Here is a 22,007-nt window from a genome sequence, read left to right as displayed (position 1 = left end):
GTGTGTGTGTGTGTGTGTCTGTGTCTGTGTCTGTGTCTGTGTGTGTGTGTCTGTGTGTGTGTCTGTGTGTGTCTCTGAAACTCAGGTACTGCCCTGTCTCATACAGACGAGACCAGCAGATCGACATGACCAGAGATTTTGTAGCTTTCATTTAAAAACTATAGGTCACTCACGAGTCGGGTAGGACGGGTGCTGCGTCCAGCGCAGCTCGGGACCGTGTCTGAGGACGGGCGACGCAAGAATTAAGAAACAAAGAGACCAAGTAAAGAGCGAAAATGGGACCAGGGGACTCAAGGTCTCGTGGATCTAGAGTGCCAAAAGCCTGGTCGACATCCTGTTTATTGGGAGTATACGGCTCAGGGAAAAAAAAAAGAAATGCGATCAAAGAGGTGGGGCTTTAGATATTTCATGCCAGAAGCACGAAGTTCTGCTTGCTGGCTAACTGATTCATTTCAGGCCTATCCCTTCCAGGAACAATCACCCTCCTCGGGGGATGCAAAATTTCTAAGTGTATCCTGTGATTGCCTCTGGGACATCTCGAGATAGCAAATATTTCCCCGGGGTTAAACCACATGCTTTCCTGCCAGAACCAAGTTCTGTTAATGGATGATCTGGCTTCCCATGACCGTCCATTGTTTTACCCTAAGGAAATATCTGCCATCTGTTGCGCCCTCACGGTCAATCTCAGGATTGCCCCTCACACAATTTCTTGAGCATCATACATGTTATAGGTCATCGACTGTGTAAAACATGAAAACAAAGCAGGCGTGTGCATTTTTAAGCAAGTAAGTGTGAATGTAAGATTTTACGCTCATGGAAATGCTGGTGCAGCTTGGTTTCTAGTTGCTGGTTCTCCAGCAGCTTGTTTCCCAGCAGACGCGTAGGACACTAGAGAACCCACTCACTCAGAAAGAACCGATGGGACGGGTAAGGTTTTTCGGCTCAGAGGGTGAAAGCTTTTAAACTCTGTGTGGAAAAAAGACGTTTCAGGTGTATATTTCTCCTTAAGAAGGCTGCGAATTAGAGTTTCGACGAGGGAGACCACGCAGCAGTGTGTACGTTTAAAAAGGCCTCCGCGTGCCCCTCCCCACCCTTTTTTGTTTGTTTGTTTCTTCCATTCGGTTTCAGGTTCTACCTGATTCAGCCCCCTGGCCTCAGTCTCTGGCCAATGTGGGCTATGCAGACAGACGTTTCTGACGTTGTCGAGATGGACAAGATAAGGAGGGTTCCCCCCAGAGAACTGGGCCGCTGCTTCTATGAGATCAAAAAGCTGACCTACTCATCCAGTTCTATGTTTAGAAATTTGCTCCTTTCTGGGAAAGCGTAGAGCTCTGCGGTAGAGTGCGTGCTCAGCATGCACAAGGCCTTGGGCTCAGTCCCCAGTACCACCACTGAAAACGTATAATAAATCTAAATAATTAATTGAAACGTAGATAAAGACACCTAATGACCCGTCCCCCCTCCAAAAAGATAAAAACTTCTTGTTAAAAAATTTATTTTATTTTATTTTTTTATTTTTTTAGTTAAAAAGGCAGGAGGAGGACGAGGACGAGGACGAGGACGAGGACGAGGACGAGGAGGACGAGGATGAGGAGGAGAAATTAGCTTCTTTCCAACAAGGAGATTTCCAGGTCAAATGGAGAGCCAAATATTTCTATGTTCTAAAACTTCAGCTTTCCACGTATCCTGGCGTCAAAACGTCGGCACGGGTAAAGATTGTTCATCATTCTGTGACTATGCACTTCCTGCATTTTGGAGTGTTCATCTGTCCTTTCTCTTAGGAATAGATGATCATCAGAAATAGCAGTTCTGTTGATTAAACCCCCTTTTAACATATCGTTGTTTCCTGGTCACTAAAGTTACCTAATAATCACTTCACAGTCTATGGAAGTCAAATCATTGTGCTGTACACCCGAAACTGATAGAGGGCTGTATGTCAAACCTATGTCAATAAAACTGAAAAAAGAAAAGAAGAAGAAGAAAAGAAAAGTCTGCTTGCTCGGGGCATCCGGTAAAGGCCCTCTTTCTGAGCGCACAAGTCAACCTCGGGCCGATTCACCCTGTCCCTGAAGAAGGGCAAAAATCCTCCACTCTATCTCCCGTTAGGTCCCGGACACTAGCCAGAGTTCCTCCTCCCTCAACCCCCACCCCGTTCCTGCGTCACACTGTGTGGGCTCAGGCACACAACCTATCGCTTTCCTTTAGCGTGTGGAATGAATATCGCCCGAAGGGAATTTCCTTTGTTGTCGTTTAAATAAACTGACGTGTTAATAAGCGCTCTGGAGGGACACATTCCCTTTGACCTGATCAGCCATAGTGACATCCCATGACCCAGGAATGTACAATATCATGGATTGGAAAGGATCTTAGAATTCAGAAATCATGGTGACGTGGGTCTGATGACCTAGCTGGCTCCATACAAACCAAGAGATGAAGGTGCCCAACGTTTTCACTCGATGCTGCCTAAGTTCTTGACAGTCACTTTAAAAAAGGAAAAGGAAAATTTGCATGGCACGCTTAGTTTTGAGAATGCTATCTGACTGCATGGTGGAACGCAAGGAAAAGCCGTGACGCTCGCCCACGGTATCGAGAGAAACGCAGAACCGTGTTTCTGGTAGCTTTCTTCAACGCTGCGCAAAGGCGGGAGCGACCGCTACCTCACGCAGAGGAGGAGAGGACGGGTTTCTCGGCCCCGTCACGCAATGCCAGGCAGAAGAAGCCTTCTCCGATGAGACAGAAGCGTGTCAAAGCGCATCCCTGCGTCGAAGGCTTCGGTTTCCCGGGGAAGGGGGTCGAGCCGAGGGACCCAGGCCCCCACGTCAGTCAGTCTTTCACTGGATTCACTGGCCTCGCTGTTACTCCTCAGCGATGGCCCCTCAGATTGCTCTCGTGTGTCTTTACCTTCTGGCTTTAGGAAGGACTTTAAACTTCGGCTGAGGGGCGGGACACCCAGAAGGGTTCTTTCAGTTCACCCCATCTTAGGTATTGCCATATCCAACACGTTGGTTTTCATCCCATCGTGGACCTACCTACCGGAGAGTTTCGCTGCTTAAAAGTCCCCTGTGCTCCACCTATTCATCAACAACCCCCCGCCACAACACACACACACCCGCACACACACACACACCCACACAGACAACCTTCACCACCACCACCCCCGACCCCACTCATCTTTTCACCCTCTCTGGGGCTTTTGCCCTTTTGAGAATGAATGTCATCCAGAGCCGGTACCCTACAGGATGCCACCTTTTCAGATTGGCTTCTTTCAGGGAGTCAGGGGCACGCAGAAACGGCCCCGCCTGTCTCCCACAGGTCTCTCGGCTCCACGGGTCCCTGGTTTCCTTTTTAGAGCCAAATCACATGCTGTGGCACGGACCTAGCCCGGGCTACGTGTCCCTTCACCTCTTGAAGGACGCGTCTGTCCCGGTCGCCTCCACGGTTCCGGCAGTGATGAAGCAAGCCCCTCCACACCCCCACCCCCACCCCGCCCACCGTCCAGGTCCGTCCGCGTTCAGGTTTCCGCGTGGACGGAGCCCCGAGGGCTAGGCCTCAGGGTGAGAGTGGTATGGCGGGTGGCAGGTGGCGCACTGAAGGGTCCCAAATCCGGAGGATGCCGGCAAGGAAGGTCGCCAGGTCAAAACCTTCCTTCCCTCCCTCCGTCTCCTTAGGGTGGATGGCTGGGCCCGTGAATTCAGAGAGGACACGAGACACATGCTGTGAGCCGAGATTTCCAAGCCAGGAGACCTGGTGGAGGGTAAAGAAACGAGTTGATTGGGGGGGGGCGGGGGCGATGGGGGGGGCTCTTAGGACTGCAGCCCAGGAGACACAGATGCAAGAAAGAAGCACTGGAAGTGTGTGTCATCAGACTACCCCACGGGGCAAGTGGAGAAGGGGAAACGAAAGAAAACACACCACAAGAGCAAGGCGGGAACTTTGAAACGACCAGGCTGCGGCTAGCAGCTGCTGGCAGATTTGTTTTTGAAACCGGTTGGTGGTGCCCTTGAGCTTGATACAGTTCTGACCACTCATGCCCCCCCTCCCCCCATTGATGCCGGTGTCGGGACCCAGGGGAGGCCACCCCAAACATGTATGTGCCTCCGTGGCACACGGATGGGTTAGAAATGAGAGTGACCGAAGAAGCCGAGGGGCCAGCAGACGCAAGAGGGACCCTCAGACTCTTCTTTCTGTCTCCCTGAAAGCGGGAAATCGATCACTTCCGTGGAGGGTGCCCTCCCTGCATCTGGACTTAGGAAAACACCCTGATCACCCACTGAGAGCCTTCAGGCCCCGGAAGCCTAGAGAAACCAACCAACCTCGTGACTTCTTTCAGGGGCTTCCCCCCCTCCCCAAAACCCAAACTCCGTCTCGATTCTTCACGGACGGGTCACCCAAAACCAAAGGCTCTCAGCCCGGCCCATTTCGCACAAAGGGCTGATTTCTTGTCCTAAAACGGAGAAAAGCTGCCTGCTTCGGGGACACATGAGTGCTTGAATGAAAGACAGTAGGTTCCCTGTCGCTCCTGCTCAACCATCCGTCTGGGGTCCATTTTTGGATCAGTCAAGCCCAGAGAACTCAAGATGTGTAGAGGGAGGGGACAACGTCCCCCTCCCTGAAACAGGACTATGTCTGCAACAAAGTTCCTCCCACTGGCCGTCCAGCTCCATTTTGGATGACTGAATCCTGGTTCACCTCATTTGGGTGTTTTGTTTTTGTTTCTGTTTTTGTTTTTGATTAATAGACTTTATTTCCTGGAGCAGTTTCAGGCTCACAGCAGAATTGAGCAGAAAATACAGAGAGTTCTCACATAGCCCTCCCCACCCACACATATATCCTCCACTCCCCTCAACATCTCTCATCGGTGTGGCCTATTTGGTAAAACTGATGATCCGACATGGACACGTTATTATCCATCAAAGTCCATAGTTTACAGGACGGTTCACTCTTGAGGTTGTACGTTCTATGGGTTTTGACAAATGTACAATGACATGTAGCCACCACTATGGTATCCTACAGAATAATTTCATCGCCTTAAAAATCCCTCACGCTGCATCTGTTCATTCCTCCTTCCCTCCCTCTCCCCAAACCCCTGGATACCATGATCTTTTGATTGTTTCTAGAGCTTTGCCTTTTCCAGGATGTCATTTGGTTGGAATTGTACAGTTGGTAACAATTTTCAGACCGGTTTCTTTGATTTAGTAAGATGTCTTTTAAGTTTCTTCCATGTCTTTCACGGCTTGATAGCTAATTTCCTTGTCTTTCGTTCTTTTTTATTTATTTATTTTTTTAAAATGTTTTTACTGCACATATATTTTTAATTTACATATATGTACTGTTCATTGTTTCCAGGAAGGTTTAGAGCTTTAGCTTTTTAAACTTACATACTTATCAAAGGAATAAAGCCAACCACAAAAGAAGAATGAATTCAAAAAGATACACACACCCTGCTATTAACAGCAACATCATTTATGATTGCCAAGATACGGAAGCATCCTAAGTGCACATCAATATTTGAATAGATAAAGAAGAGGGGACACACACACACACACACACACACACACACACACACACACACATACACACACGTAATGGAATACAATTCACCCATGAGAAAGAAGGATATTTTGCCATTTGTGGCCCTTCCTTTCCTTTTTTTTTTCCCCCTCCACTTTAAAAACCAGAATTTTATAACTGGGATAAACACTTCCATTGAGTCAAAAACAGTAAAATGCCAAAAAATAAACTTAATCGAGGAGGTTATCTATACTCCAGAATCTGAAATGACACAAAGAAATGGAAAGATGCCTTGTGCTCTTGCATTGGAAGAATCAATACTATCAACATGGCCACACTATCCAAAGCAATCCGCAGGTTCCATGCAACCCCTGTCAAAATACGACATTCCTCACAGAACTAGAACAAACAATTTCAAAATTTTTAAGGAACAACGGAAGACCCTAAACAGGCAAAGCAATCTTTCGAAGGTCTCCTCTCCCTCCCTCCCTCCCTCTCTCTCTCTCTCTCTTTCTCTCTCTCTCTCTCTCTCTCTCTCTCTCTCTCTCTCTCTCTCTCCCCCCCTCTCTCCCCCTCTCTCTCTCCCTCTCTCCCCCCCTCCCTTTCTCTGTCATCTTTTTGGTCTCTTTCCTTAGGATTTGATGACTTGAGACCATCCTTTATCATTCCTTGTAAAGCCGGCTTGATGGTGCTGAAATCTTGTAGCTTTTGTTTATCTGTGAAGCTTTTGATTTCTCCCTCAAATCTGAACGAGAGCCTTGCTGAATAGAGTATTCTTACCTGTCAGTTTTCCCCTTTCATCACTTTAAGTATGTTGTGCCACCCACTTCTGGCCTGTAGAGTTTCTGCTGAAAAATCAGCTGATAACCTTACGGGAGTTCCCTTGTATGTTATTTGTTGCTTTTCTCTCGTTCATTTTAATATTTTCTCCTTATCCTTAATTTTGGTCAATTTGATGACGATGTGCCTCGGTGTGTTCCCGTATGGTACTCTCTGCACTTCCACCTCATTTGGTTATTTAAAGGATCTTCAGTCTGTTCAGAACTTCCACGTGTATTTCTTCTCAGTTTTATGAAACAAAGAAGGACCCAGGAAACTGGCAAAACATAAATGCTTTTCTATTGGGTTGAGCAAAGACAGGCCCTGGCCGGGGACGGGGGGGGGTGCTGGAGGGTCGGGGGGGCGGTGTAGAGAAGGATATAGATCATTGTTAGAGTGCCTGCTTAGCATGCATGATGCCCTGGGTTCAATCCCCAGAACCACCATTAAAATAAATAAATAACCTAATCAAACCCATCCCCCTCCTCCCCCCCCCCCAAAAAAAAGAAGGAGAAAAGAGTGAGAGACAGAGACAGAGACAGACCATCGGGAAAAGTAGCTGCACTAATACTTCCAAGAAACAGGACAACATAAAGATAATGGAAGAAATGCTGGATAGTGAACAGCCACGGGTGGTTGGCACAGACCCATAGCTTCTGGACTCGCTAAAAAAAAAAAAAAAAAAAAAAAAAAAAAGAATATGAGAATCATACGGATCAGGAGATTGGGTCTGAATTTTGTGCCGTTTGACTTGTGCCAGTTACAAAGGTCATGCATAAGGAAGATGACTGGCTACTTTATTGTCTGAAATGAGACACTTGAAAGTGAAAGGAGGTGCTATACAATCGTGCCTGGACTGGGATTTTTCTAAGGGAGCCCAAATCCTTTACAATATATATCATGTTTTCAAAAATGAATATCATTCCTGGACAAGATTTAAGCAATTTTTTTCTGTGTTATCAGTAAACATTTTTAAAAAATCAGTAAGAAAGGAAGAGGGAGAGAGAAAGAGAGAGAACAGGAGTAACTATACGCGCGCGCGCGTGCGTGCATGCATGTGTGTGTGTGTGTGTGTGTGTGTGTGCGCGCGTGTGCGCGCACGTGTGTTGAGGTGGGGGCCTAAAAGAGGGTGAGGATTCTTTTCATCGAGGTCTGTTTGTACAGAATTCTCTCCTTCTCCGCTTTACACTGTGAAGGAAAAGCCCAGCTGGGCTAACAAGCTAAGTCGCAAATCTAAGTGTAACAAGTGTCGGATTACTGATCTGAGTTCTGCTGGGCTAACTCGTAAATCTAAATTAATAAGTGCTGGTTTGCTGATTCCCTGTTCATATTTTGCTAGCCAGCTGGATTTTCAAAGAGACATATCTGGCCTTGAAATGTTGGTTTGCTGCCTCACTGCCTCTACTTTCGTGATAATGATGTTGCTAAAGCTATTGCGTGCCTATTGGCCGAATACCCCAAGCTGGTACTTAACCCTATAAAACCTCACGTGCACGTCTTGGAGGTGCTCAAGGCTTAGGAGCAGAAGCCCCTCTGAGCCCGCCGGCGTAATAAATCTGAGTACTCCAACCCTCCGAGTGGTGCTTGTTTCTTGGCCGGCCTGTCATTTCCATAACAGCACCGTTGACAATAAGAACGTCACTCTCGTTCCGGCATAAAGAAGACATCTGGGGAGGGTGGGGTGGGGGGTGGGGTGTAGATCTATGTTATGTCCTGATTCCAGGAAGGAAAGGGGCAAGGGTCAGCGTGCCCTTCTTTCTGGGGTATCTGTCTGTTCGCTTTTGGTGTTTGGCTGGTTTGGTTATTTCAGCTTTCTGTTTGGTTCCTTTCACAGATCCAGTGGCTCAAAACAGCATTCTGATTTTCTTTTCTCCTGGGGTTTGGTTTTTGATAGGTAGAGGGACAGGGCCCACGCAGGGGTGGGGGTGGGGGGTCACTGTGCCGGAGAAAGGGAGGCGGCTGTGGTGAAATCATCGAGCAGAGGGGATTTCTACGAGAGGGACTCTCCGAAGTGAATGGGTTCCAAGGAGATCAGCAGGGTTTCTGTGTGCTCGTTTGGTTTTGTTCGTGCGTGTGTTTGTTTTTTCTGGACGAGGCCAAAGAACTCTTCAGGTGGAGGTGTGTGTCCAAAGGGTCTGACAGGATGGGAGGATGCGGGGCGAGTCAGTCCATGTGCCCAGAAAGAGAGAGAATCTGTCATAGCTGAGACTCAGGCCTTTTTCAGACCTAGGCCCAGAGAGCAGTTCGGCTCCGAGCATTCACGGAGAAGTTCGCCGCCACCTCAGTCCTGTCCCCCACCCCCGCCCTCCCCCACGCCTCAGCCCCCAGTGAAGGAGGAATCATGAAGTGGCCGCACTTAGGCTAAGCCAATTTTTGGCTTTATGCTTACTGCTTGCTTTTAGAACGATCAGCAAACTCGACTGACCAGACACCGCTCCCAGCTCCAGGCCCACTGTTAAAAACAGCTAAAGTTGTCGATTCTAACTGTTTGATTTGACCTTCCTCTGATCGTTCAACTTGACAATCATGTTTGGCGTCTGAGTCTTTCCCCAGGAAGGGAGTCACGGGAGGATAAGCTCAGGAGAACGACCAGCCCCCTCCCACCCCCCACCCCCCACCCCGAGTTCCTCCGTGGCGCTGGTGCCGCCGGGTGAGTCTGACCAGATAAAGAAGGTCACGGGCTGATGACCTACTAGACCACCAGGAGGTCCCATGTTATCAGACACTCATCCAGATTTAGGAGGAAGTTTCATCAGAGACCCTTGTTGATCATGAGCACCTTTTGTGCTCCCGCCTGTTGTGATTCCCTTTCATGCTCCAACCTGTTCGTCCACAGAAGCATGAAACCCCAACCCCAAGACGGGTTCACAGTTTGGAGGGCACTAGCCTGCTGTGAGTCCCCTTTGCCCAGCAAAGCAATCAAGCTGCCTCTTTTCTTCTAAACTCTAAGACCCTGTCTCTGGGTTATTTGGCTCGTCAGGGACGGGGTGGGGGAGGGCGATCTTTCGGCAACACCCGCGGAAGTTTCCCTGAGTGGCAGGAACCAGCGTGGCCCTCAGGCCTCAGCCCCGCAGGCAGGCAGGCAGGCAGGCAGGCAGGCAGGCAGGCAGGCAGAGTTGGAGCGACCGTTGGTCCCGCCCCCGCCCGCGCTCCACCCCCCCCCCGCCCCCGCCGCTGCTTCCGCCGCCGCCGCCGCCACCGCCGCCGCCGCCGCCTCCCAGGCCTTCTCCACCGATCGGTCCCAAATCGACTGACTGTCTCCTGGAAGCGGGGGCGGGGACGTCAGGAGGATCCATTCGGCAGGGCCTCGTTCAATCGCTTCATTCAAATGCAGAAAGCTCTGTGCTCAGGTCAGAGCCTTTGACTTGGCCTCCGGCTCCTCTCTGTTGAACGGCTTTTGTTCTTTGGTTTCAATTTCCCCACCCTTAGGCCACCCCGTCCCAACTGCACGGAGGGAGGCGGGAGGGAGGGGGAGAATCTCGCCTGGTCTCAGGCCAAAGGAGTCCCCTCCTTTTCCTAATCTGGGTAAACCCCACTACACCGTTTGAGAATCATGGAAGGGCATGGAAGCAGACCTCTGACTTGATAGATTCCTCTGGGATGGGAGACTTTAAAAAAACAAAATTCTTTTTCCCCTGCTTCCAGGGAGGCAGAAAGGAGGGCCAGAGTGTTCCTCTTGCCTCGGGCAGTTCTTTGTTTGTTTCTTTCTTTCTTTTGTTAAATCTTTTTTTTTTTTCCTTTTTTTCTTCCAGTTTTATTGAGACAGAGTTGACATACAGCAGTGTATACTTTGGGGGGGGGGGGCGGGGAGAGGAATTCGATTTTATGTATTTATTTTTGACCGGAGGTACTGGGGATTAAACCCAGGACCTTGTGCTTGCTTGCTAAGCACACACTCTACCACTGACCTATACCCTCCCCCTTGGCCAGTTGTGAAGTCCCTTTCATTCAGCATAGTCCATCGGGCACATTTTGGGGCAGCCTACTCTGGACCCCAACATTTCCCTATTCTGTAACTTCCCTGGAAGTTTTACACATTAAAAGCTGGGCTGTTGACTGTGCATGTGCGTCCATGCGTGCGTGCGTGCGTGCGTGCGCGTGGTGTGGGGGCAGGAGGGAGGGAATAGTTTCCTAGAGGGCCTGCGTTTCATGGACCCAGTTTCTTAGTTCTGAGAACAGGTCTGTTCAAGGAAACAGTTGTAGTATCTCGTCTCAGGAGGCGGTGGTGTCGATGGGCTTCTGAAGCTAGGCCTAGGGAGCAAGCAGTCAGGTATCGCCTAAGAGGCACTTGTGTGGAAAACCAAAGTACAGCAAAAAGGTTAATCATTGGAGCAGATGAGAAACCAGATTCAGGGCCGGGAGTAGGGGGTCAGTCTGGTAGGAGATTTCCACACATCGGGGTCATCGAAACGGCTCGAGCAGTTTGAAATGCCTCTGATGATGTCCTGGGGTGTTCGGCTCAACTCTCTGAGCGGCTCCTCCAAAAACAGGCCCTAGGATGGTTTCCACAGGAGCTGTTGTGGCCATTTCTCTGACGTTTACCTCCCGTTGTCCAGCTTCAGTCTGCAGGGCTTCAGGAGACGGAGCATTTTAGTACTCAATGATGCCAAGACAAAAGGGTGAGAGAAAATGGGAAACGTTCGTGGAGATGGTCCTAGGCAGATAGTGGAGGCAACTAGAAGACCTTCAGTCTCCGGGCCGGCTTTCAGGTTGAGACAAAAACCCTAAGGCAAGCGCTTGCTGCCACAGCACATCGACTAACACGGGAACCATCCAGAGAAGATCAGCACGGCCCCTGAACGTGGACGACACACGCACATACGTGAAGCGTTCCGTAGCTTTAGTGATGTCAGTCACCCAGAGGAAGACAGATATCCTATGCCATCACTTCTAGGTGGGATCTGAAAGTAAGTCAAGACACCCATCCATACATAAATAACTCCATTTTAAAAAGACTCCAAGGAACCTATTTACAAACCAGAAACAGACTGGACTCGCAGACATGGAAAAGAAACCGATGGTTAACACAGGGGACAGGGTAGGGTGGAGGAACGGGGGAGGGCAGAGGGATAAATCAGGAGTTTGGGATTAGCAGATATAAACCACCCTATACAAACTAGGTACACAAGTAGGTCCTACTGTCTAGCACAGGGAACTATGTTCAATAGCTTGTAATAACCTATCCTGAAAAAGTATACGTGTGTGTGTGTGTGTGTGTGTGTGTGTGTGTGTGTGTGTGTGTGTGTGTGAATAAGTGAATCACTATGCCGTACGTCATAAATGAACACAACATTGTAAGTCAACTATACTTCCATTGACAGAGAGTTCCTACAATAAACAGGCAGGCAGGCAGGCAGGCAGGCAGGCAGGCAGGCAGGCAGACAGACACAGACACAGACACACAGACACACAGACACACACACACACACACACACACACACACACACACACACACACACACACCCCACAGACACAGGGGAACCCTAAGGAAAACGAGTAGCACTAGTATCTCTTATCCATGCATGTCTATCCCAGTTTAATGGAAACCTAAGTTTTTGCCTCCAAGTCAATGATGCTAATAACTCTGCTGCCAAGAATAGAAAAATCCTCACGGAGGATTTCTGAATCCCAGAAGGGTCAGGGAGGGAGAAAAAGAGAAAGGATTCCATTCTGCTGACAGAGGTATGATAGTTACCATGTGGGTGTCCGCCTCTAAAAGGGAAGGAAGGGGAAAAAACAGAAGTTTATTTTCCCTTGTATCTGAAAAGAAAAAAATTTAAAACTCAATCCTCTTGGAGACAAGAAGTCGTACACACCTCATGTCACTGATTCTCCTCCTCCACCTCCTCCTCCTCCTTCCTCTACTTCTTCTTCTAGTCTATATCTCCCATGGATTCTGACGACCTTGCCTGATGATGGCGGGTGATGGGGGCAGAGATCGATCTTTCTGAGAAGTAAGTTGGCAAGCGCTTTAGTGAAGCCTCGTAGGATTTACCCAGCGAAGCGAGTGCCTTCGTCCCTGGAGGCTGCGGAAAGTATGTCCCCAAGTCACATACGCATGTGTTTGTCTTTTGTTGTCGTTGTTGTTGTTGTTGTTGTTGTTGTTTGTTGGTGGTGGTGGTGTGTGTGTGTTTGTTTGTTTGTTTGTTTGTTTGTTTGTTTGTTTGTAGCAGTGTCCTGGCCATGCTGATGGCATCAGGCTTGCAGCGGGGGAAGGAAGGCTTCAACCCCTTTGGAAGTCATACCTACCATCCCAAGAACGTCTGGATGACCCCTACTATGTGGCAGTTGAATGGGGGCCAGTTACTGGGGTTCAGCGTGTCCAGAGAGAGGAGGTCTGAGGCCTCTGGGGACAAAAAGTTTGTATGTATGTATGTATGTATGTATGGCCAGTTGACTGTTTTTGCGGTCCTATAGGAATCTTCCTGCCCCTGTCTATTGAACAATGGGAGTCATCTTCCAAGTGCCCTGACACCAGACACCACGGTGGGTGAAGGAATGCGGGTGGGGTGGGGGTGGGTGGGGGAGGTCATCCAGGAAGCTGGGAGAAACCGAGAACGTCCGTGGGTCGGTGGGTCGGCCTGTCGGATGGTCGCCATGCTGGGTTTCCCCTAACCCAGGCCATTTGCCGAATGGACAGAACAGACTGGGGCCACGTGTGCCACCCACCCTCTTTCCGGAGGCTGTGGTCCACTGTGTTTGCATGAAAGTCAGTGAAGGAGGCATCTCCTCGGGACTCGGTTCCGTCCCTTTCACGAGAGCCTCCACTTTGGATGACAGCCAGCCAGCCAGCCAGCCAGCCCTCGATGCCAGGGCAGTAGACGACTGCCAGGAATATCCCATCCTTTCTGGAACCCTGAGTGTACCCACCTGTACAGACACAAGGCTGAAGAATACATGACGTTCCTTCCTAGTTGACAGCACTCCCCATGTCACTGAAACAGTGTCCAGTACGCTGACGTCATCTCCTCCCTCTCCCACACCCCCGCACGCGCACAAACACGCGCGCGCGCACACACACACACACACACACACACACTCTGTCTGTCTGTCTGTCTGTCTGTCTGTCTGTCTGTCTGTCTTCTAAGGATGGAGAAGAGTTTGCTGAGCTATTTCGGGTGCCCTCTCATCCTAGTTCCTATCTCCAAGTTGGTTCAAAGTCCAAAAGGCGGTCAAGCACTTAATCAGATAGGTCCCTCGTAAAGAATGCCTCCCACATCACGACGACAGGCTTCTTAGGCCAGCCGAGAAGCTCCTTCAGTTCTGCGCCCATCTTGGCTCTAAGTTGATATCAGTCTGTTACGGAAATGACAGGCCAGCCAAGAAACAAGCACCTCTCGGAGGGTTGGAGTACTCAGATTTATTACGCCGGCGGGCTCAGAGGGGCTTCTGCTCCGAAGCTCTGAGCACCTCCAAGACGTGCACATGAGGTTTCATAGGGTTAATTACAAATATGGGTCTATTCGCCAATAAGGCTCAAACAACAAAAAGCAAAGGATCAGTACACTGGAGCTTATCAATTTGGAACAGATCACGTTACTGACACTTGTTGAGCTTGGATTTACGAGTTAGCTTGTTAGCCCAGTAAACTGACACTAAACTTCAGATTTACGAGTTAGCCCAGCAGAACTTAGATCAGTAAACGGACACTTATCACACTTAGATTTGTGACTTTAGCTTGTTAGCCCAGCTGGGCTTTTCCTTTACAAGTCCTCCAGGATCCAAGAAAGCCACGTTGGAAAACAAGTGGTGATTCTGATGGGACAGGAGATCAGTCATTTGGGGGCGAAGGGTGGGGTAGGGAGACATACCAGCCTGTCTGTCTGTTTTCACCCAGTGTGGGAGCCGTCCCAAAGAGATAACTCGAGAAGAGAGAAACAGGGAGTTGACAAAGAACACGTGCAGTGGCGTGCCCTCCCCCCCCACCCCAGGAGAAGGCCAAGCCAGAAGTCCCTCCGGATGGCGGGTTCCGGACTCCAGCTTCCAGGGGAAGCGATGTTTTTTTCCTCCCCATTTCAGGCCCGGAAGAAGAGGGAGAGGCAGAGTGTCCTTCTCGGGCATCCGCTGTTTCTGAAGCACGCTTGTTGCCAAAAGATCGGCCCCCGTCCCCGACGAGCCCAAGAATCCAGAGACAAGGTCTCGGAGCTTAGAAGCAAAGAGGCCATTTTATCGCTCTGCCGGGCAAAGGGGATTCACAGCAGGCTAGCGTCTTCAAAACTGTGTACCCACCTTGGGGATGGAGTGGGTGGGGTGGTTCTAGAGCCATAGCTCAAACAATCGGGCATCGATCACCATCCACAGAATCGTTTTCTCATCAGAAGACTCAGAATGGTGTCACGATGCCTCCAGGTGACCCATTCTATAGAGGCTGGTGGTTAGATCTCGTTATCTCATAAGCACTCAAGGTGTGGCCTTCTTGGTCACTCAGGCTATTTTGTCAGGTCATTAGTCCCGTGACCGACCTTCTCCTCGGAGAAAGACTCAGAGACCCAGCATGATGATGACTTTCAATGAGTGAAATACAGTAGAAACAGTAAGATCGATAGCTTCCAGTTTCAACAACAGGCCTGGAACCGTGAGCAGCAACCAGTCAGTCAGGACAGTTGACCGTTTTCAGGGCGAGCATAAGAAACCGAATGACACCCCCCCCCAGCAAATGAATGAGTGAATGAATGAATGCATGAATGACCTAATGATCCTCCCCCCCCCCGCCAAAAAAAGAAGCAATAATCCGTTAGCCTAATTCCGGCCATTTTATTCATCCTCCTTCACCCTGAAGCCCCAGTCACCCACGTGCCACAGTGGTCTGTTTTCTGGTTTCCTCCACCACCCCACCCCCCACCAACCACCACCCCGCCAACATCCCCCCATGCCCAACCACCGCCCCAAGTGTGGGACTGGACGGGGGTGCAGGGGGCTGAGGGGGCGGCAATGGCGGCTTGAGGTGAGGGTGGGGAGTGTTCCGCCCAGATCGTATAGGAAGCTCAAACACAGCTGCAGTACGAGACAAGATGGTAGATTTCTGTGAGTCCTCCCTCCTCTTAAAATCCGTCCTAAGGAGGAGACAGACAGAAAGAGAAACATCACCCTCACTCCCAACGCCTCCTGCGCCCTCGATGCGCCCCAAAACAACAACAAGAAAAACAAAAACAAACACGACCACAAATAAGTCGCTATCCCTGGGGAAGAAGGATTCGATGGCATGGGGATATCATTCTAAAATTCATTCCCTCTTCATCACATTTCATGGAAACCGATTGCAATCTATGAGGCCCTGTGAAGGTAGGGGTTGGGGGGGTAGGGAGGAGGGAGGGAAGTGAAGGGGGGGAGAGGGAGAGAGGGAGGGGGAGAGAGAGAGAGAGAGAGAGAGAAAGAGCAGAGGAGAGGAGGGATAAAAGGGGAGAGGACAGGAAAGGAGAGGAGGGAAAAGAGGGGAGGGGAGGGGAAATGAGAAGAGGCGAGGGGAGAGGAGAAGAGGGAGAGGAGAGGAGTGGAGGGGAGAAGAGAGGAGTGGAGGGGTGAGGGGGAAGGGGGGAGAACAGGGAAGAGGAGAGGAGGGGAGAGGAGAGGAAAGAGAGACAAGGGAGACAGACAGACACGCATGCGCGTGCGCGCACACACACACACAGAGAATAGCGAAATGGAGAGAGAGGCAGAGAGAGAGAGAGAGAGAGAGAGAGAGAGAGAGAGACAGACAGACAGACAGACAGACAGACAGACACGGATCTAGGTCAGGGATACTACACATGGGTATTCTTCTGAGTGATTTTATGTGTTTTCTCAATCGCCACCTCTATGGAGATAAAAATCGCTCCCATAAGATGAAGGGAGTCCTTCTGCCACCGCCCACGGCCCCGCCCACCAGCACCGCTTGTGTTTGTCAGGGATTCCAAGCCAAAGCACGTGGAGGAGCGGGAGAGCTTCCTGGCAGCCCAAGGAGGAGGAAAGTCCGGCAGCATGAGAGAGGTGGTTGGCACGGGGAAGCTGGAGGCCGGCTGACGAGAAGATGGGTGAGGGGGCAGGGAGGAGGGTTTCCCAAGTTGGAGAGCCAAGACGAGGGAGGGGAGCTGTCGGTGGCTGCGTTCTGACCCCGACCCCAACCCTGACTGGAGCGGATCCCTGAAAGGAGGCGGTTCGGGCTCTCTGGCCGAGAACGCCCCTCTCTTCCTCTTTGTGCAGAAACACCTTCCGCAGACCGAGAAAGTCCATCCCGAGACCCTCGTCGGAAGAGTCCTTTCCAGACCCATCACGATCCTCCTGGGCCAAGGGGTCCAGGGGATGGGGCGGGGCCTCCATTCGATCCGTCTTCCGTCCGTCCGTCCATCCACAAGATCTTGAACATCCATGTAGGATTCTGGATGGTAGCAGTTTTCCAGGATCCTCCAAATCCTTGTAAGTCCTCTCCTGGCAGATTCGACCCCTAGGTCGTACCGCGCAGCACAGGGCACTAGATTCAGTCCCTCGGGACGAGGGTTCCTGAAAAAGACCAGGAAAAAGAAGAACAGAATCACTATGGTGTGCACCAGCCAGAAACCAGCACCACCTTGTCACTCGAACAGACTTGCAAAAGGCGGGGTAGGGAGAGAAAGTCATAGGATGGCTACCATCCCTCCCACCCCCACCCCACACGCCAAGCCCCAGACCATCGTCATCCCTGCTCCCCCTCCCCTCCCCTTTCCTCTCCCTTCCCCCTCCCCCTCCCCCTCCCCTCCATCGACGCCCGCCTCCCGCTTGTACCCCACTCCTCTGAACCCAGCACCACCCACCCCAGCCTGGACGGGCTCGGCTCAGATCGGCTCGGCTCGGCTCGGCTCGGCCCGGCCCGGCCCGGCCCGGCCCGGCCCGGCCCGTCCGTCCGGTCGACTTCTTCGCAGGGTCTAAAATAGCGCCCGGCCGACAGGCAGGTGGCACATGGCACATGGCAGGGGAGCGAGCGGGACGGTTCGGGATCTCTGGGTGGCAGGGACACGCGGCCGGACAACCAGGAGCACGGACGGCCTGGCGTGCGTTTCTCCGCTCGGGGGGGCCTCGACCAGAGACCGTGGTACGGGGAACGGGGACACACACACACCACACACACACCACACACACACACCACACACACCACACAGACACAGACACACAGACACACAGACACACACACACACACACACACAGACACACCCACCCACCCCTTCACCCCCACCCCCAAACCTCTGACAGCTTTCGTTTGTTTTCGGCCGACCGTCCCTCGATGAGGTACGAGTGCCTTGGCTGGGGCTGGGGGGGGGTGGAGTTCCTCCCTCCACAACGACCCCACACGGGCTCTGTTCTGGTCACCCGAGTCCTCTTCCAAGTCAGACCACAGGCCTCCATCACCCGGCGCGAGCACTCGGGGAAACAGTCACCATCCTCATCGCTCCGCTCCACCTCTACACGTGAAGAACTGTTCCCAGCCCACGCCACTCCACCCCACCCCACGCCCCGATGCCACCCACCGCAGTGGAGAGAAACGAGACGAATCCACAGACGTGCATCAATCCGATGAAGAAAACGACGGCCCTATTCCAAGGAAGCATAGATATCTAGGTAGGAGATTCATCGAGTACTATGGAGGCGGTGGGAAAGGGGGGGGTTGCGGTGGGGAGGGTCTAGAGATCAGGCAGTACAGCCCATGCTTAGCATGCAAAAAATAAAGGTCCAGGGTTCAATCCCCAGCACCTACTCTTCAAAAATAACCCGAGAAGAAGCAAGACGGCGGAGTAGAAGGACGCTCGTAGCTCACCCTCTCCCACAAATACACCAAAACTCACATCGACGGACCCACTCGGCCAATCAGACCACCTGCGGAACTCCGACAGAACACCGCCCTCTTCGAAAGACAAAGACGCCCAAAATCTGGTAGGAGAAAAGGAGAAAAGAAAGAGTCAAAAGCAAAACAGTGCGGGAGGGACCGGCAGAGGAGGAATAGGGCTCGTTCGCCAGACCTCCCCGTCTCCAACGGAGAGGCCGACGGGACGGTGGGGGAGCCTCCGAGTCTCAGATCTGCCCGGAGCGCCCCTTGACCGACCTATCCAAGTGAAACGGGCACAGAGGGTCCCCGCGACACCCAGCCCGAGTCGCAGGCCGGCAGCCGGGGGCCGGGACAGGCCGCACGAGCCGGGCAGAGGACCGTGGCGGCGGCACCACGCGCCGTGGCCGGGAGGGGATACAGAGCAGAACAACCCGCCCCCCCAACCCGTCCATTACGGGGAAAGAAAGGCAAAGCAACACGGCCGGTGTGCCCTGGGGAGAGGGGCGCCGTAGCCTCCATCTCCTCAGACCCGCGGCGCCATCACCGGCCCTTCTCGCGAGAAGAGAGGCGGGGCGCAGCCACAGCCGCCATAGCCCCTGGCGCGCGGCGCGCAGCGCGCGGGCGGGGGCGGGAGCGGGGGCGGGGCCGAGACTCGAATCCGCACCCGGGGGCTCTGCAACCTCCTAGGCAGGACTGAGACTCGTTTTCAGCCTGAGGCAGATATTATATATCTGCCCCGGTACCTCAGAGAACTCGCGCCACCAAGACTAAGAAGGAGCCGAGTTTTGGAATGCAGCAGGGGCGGGGCGGTTCCACCGTCTTCCCCGAGCCCACCTACGGAGAGGAGCGCCGACCCGAGGCGGAGCACACAGCCGCACAGAGCAGCGGAGCGACCGGCGCCGGGAGAGGGCAGGCGGCCAGCCACCCTCCCTCCTTCCCGGCAGGAACGCAGCATCCGACCGCGGTGCCAGGAGGGGGCGCGATCTACTTGCCCACAGGCACCGAGGGCAGCACAGACGAGGGCGCCGACAGAGGGCCCGCGGAAACAGCAAGCTGAGTTCACGAAACAGGGCGACGACAGAAAGACTTCTCGGTGAAACCGTTAAGAGCGCACCGTCTCCAGGAGAACACATCCTTTTTTTTTTTTTTTTTTCCTCTTTTTTTTTTTCTTTTCTAATCTCTTTTACATCGGTTTTACCTTCTGTTACCTTTTTAACCTTTACTTTTGAACAGTCGTATACGTTTACGGTTTTAATCCCTTTTAAATGTTTCATTTCAAGTCTTTTCATTATTATTATTTTTAAACATCCACCCCCTTCCCTTTTTCATTCTCTTGGTTTTGATCTCCTGTTACTGGTTATTCACAGGTTTCAAATATTGTTTCTCGATTTTTTTCCTCCTTTTTATTAAGGTTATTAAAAGACGTCTCAACTCGATCGCTATTCTGCTTCCACTTACTCTTCTATTCATGATTACACACTGTCTTCAAACCTTTTCTTTCTCCCGTCTTTTAAAATCCTCTGTTTTATCTTTTGTTAAAATCTGTTCTATTTCCGATTACCTTTTAAAAATTTACTTTTGAAACAATTGTATATTATTTTCTGATCTTTTCTATTTGTTTTTAAAGGCTTTTAGAAGACGTCTCAGCTCAATTGCTATTCTGCTTCAACTTGCTCTTCTATTATTGATCGTACACTGTTTTCAAACCTTTTTTTCTCCATTCTTTTAACATCCTGCCCCCACCCCCTCTCTCCCTCTCCCCCTCTGTCTCTGTCTCTGTCTCTCTCTCTCTCCCCCTATCCCCCTCTCTCTTTTAAAGTTTTATGCCTGCCTAGGCTTTCGATAAATACATAAACTCCTTAAGGACACCAATAGATAACTGATACTCCTTAAGCCACAGTGCCAGAGAGATAGGAGCATTATGAAGAAGCAGAGGAACCACTCCCAATTAAAAGAGCCAGAGAAATTCCCTGAAAGCACGATCCATGAAATAGACGTGGATGGCCTGCTCGATCAAGATTTCCAAAAAGGAGTGATCCAAGTCCTGAAGGAACTCCAAGAGATAGTGTTGAGAGATATACTATACGTCAAAAACGAAATCGAAGCTATAAAGAAGAGTCAAGGAGAACTGGTCCACTCATTGGCTGAAATGAGAACTGGTCTAAAGGCTGTCCAAAGCAGGCTAGATCACGCAGAGGAACGAATAAGTGGCCTAGAAGGCAGGACAACAGAAAGAACCCAATCAGAACAGCTGAGAGAAAAACCAATAAAGAACAACGAAAACCATCTTAGGGACCTAAGGGACCCTCGAAAGCGTGCCCATCTACGCACAATAGGGGTTCCAGAAGGGGAAGAAAGAACCAAGGGGACCGAAAAGATATTCGAAGAAAGCATGACTGAAAATTTCCCAAATCTAAAGAAGGAATCAGATATCCAAGTCCAGGAGGCTCAGAGGGTACCCAACAGAAAGAACTCAAACAGGCCCACACCAAGACATAGGCTAATCAAGATGGCCAGAGTCAAGGATAAAGCAATGATCCTAAACGCCTTTAGGCAAGAGAAAAACAGAGTGAGTTTCAAGGGAACCCCCATAAGGCTCTCAGCGGATTTCTCTACACAAACACTACAGGCCAGAAGGGAGTGGCAAGATCTATTGAAATTCTTGAATGAAAAACAAAACAAAACAAAACAAAACAGACAAAAAGAAGCAGCCTAGGATACTCTATCCAGCAAAGCTATCCTTTAGAATAGAAGGGGAGGTAAAGAACTTCACAGACAAGCAAAAACGAAAAGAGTTTAGCAACACTGAACCCATGCTAAAAGAAACATCAACAGGTCTACTCTAAATAGAGAAGAAGGAGGATGGTACAAAAATGAGACCACTCATCACCGGAAAGGTGATCACTACCATTCATTCCAAACGGAATAAACACAAAATTGTAAAAAGAAGACATCTAAACCATTAAGAGTGGCAGAGGGAAGCAAGAAAATAATAGAGACTTTTTTTTCCCCCCCTTCTCCTTCCTTTCTTTCTCTTTTAGATGGGTTTGAGATTCTATTACTATCTGTTTCATACAAACAGTTATAGCCATAGGTGAATAGACTTCCAAACAGGGTCAACCGAACTCCAAAACGTACAAGTGAGTCACAGAAGCCAACTAAAGGCTAACTAAAGGCGGGGGGGGGGGGGGAAGCATGGAGATGAAACAACATACTATCGAAAAGCCAATGGGTGAATGATGAAATCAAAGTTGAAATAAACAAAAAACCCAGCAACAACAACAGCAACAGCAACAGCAACAGCAACAACAACAACAGCAACAGCAACAACAACAACAGCAAAGAGAACCTTGATACAAATGAAAATGAAAACCCAACCACCCAAAACTTATGGGACGCAGCCAAGGCTGCACTAAGGGGGAACTTTATAGCGATACAGGCCTTCCTCAAAAATGAAGAATGATCTCAAAGAAACAATCGAACCCACCAGCTGAAAGAACTAAAAAAAAGAAGAGCAGAAACACCCAAAAGTTAGCAGAAGGAAGGAAATCCTAAAGATCAGGAAATCAATAGAGTAGAGGTTAAAATAAAAAGAGAGAAGAAAGAAAGAAAGAAAGAAAGAAAGAAAGAAAGGAAAGAAAGAAAGAAAGAAAGAAAGGAAAGAAAGAAAGAAAGAAAGAAAGAAAGAAAGAAAGAAAGAAAGAAAGAAAGAAAGAAAGAAAGAAAGAAAGAAAGAAAGAGGGAGGGATGGAGGGAGGGAGGGAGGAAGGAAGGAAGGAAGGAAGGAAGGAAGGAAGGAAGGAAGGAAAGAAAGAAAGAAAGAAAGAAAGAAAGAAAGAAAGAAAGAAAGAAAGAAAGAAAGAAAAAGAAAGAAAGAAAGAAGGAGGAAGGAAGGAAGAAAGGA

At 50.3% G+C, this 22,007-nt stretch overlaps 1 protein-coding gene, 1 long non-coding RNA gene and 1 other non-coding gene across 46 annotated transcripts in view; 2 read left to right on the top strand and 1 right to left on the bottom strand.

Moving 5' to 3' along the window:
- Positions 1–22,007, bottom strand: part of LOC141577174 (uncharacterized) — a 277,514-nt gene that overhangs the window by 214,237 nt on the left and 41,270 nt on the right. For 10 of the 44 annotated variants that reach the window (XR_012505863.1, XR_012505864.1, XR_012505865.1 and 7 more), the window contains one exon: positions 15,390–16,806. The exons of 5 other annotated variants lie outside the window; for them this stretch is intronic. Coding sequence is in view for 6 of the 39 variants with exons in the window: in XM_074361310.1 (XP_074217411.1) it covers positions 16,111–16,806; positions 17,808–17,871; positions 18,123–18,207 (845 nt within the window). In the remaining 33 variants the exon portion in view is untranslated. 29 more of the 44 variants (XR_012505849.1, XR_012505851.1, XR_012505850.1 and 26 more) reach the window with 9 other exon arrangements.
- LOC141577176 (uncharacterized) lies at positions 9,519–13,243 on the top strand. The gene is made up of 2 exons (XR_012505878.1): positions 9,519–11,237; positions 12,208–13,243. It is a non-coding gene; the product is annotated as an uncharacterized LOC141577176 (long non-coding RNA).
- LOC141577274 (U6 spliceosomal RNA) lies at positions 11,064–11,172 on the top strand. The gene has a single exon (XR_012506170.1). It is a non-coding gene; the product is annotated as a U6 spliceosomal RNA (small nuclear RNA).

This window comes from Camelus bactrianus, chromosome 3 (genome assembly GCF_048773025.1).
Source record: "Camelus bactrianus isolate YW-2024 breed Bactrian camel chromosome 3, ASM4877302v1, whole genome shotgun sequence".
Taxonomy (NCBI): domain Eukaryota; kingdom Metazoa; phylum Chordata; class Mammalia; order Artiodactyla; family Camelidae; genus Camelus; species Camelus bactrianus.
The sequence above is the reverse complement of the archived record's forward strand: the minus strand, read 5'-3'. Positions and strand labels throughout refer to the sequence as shown.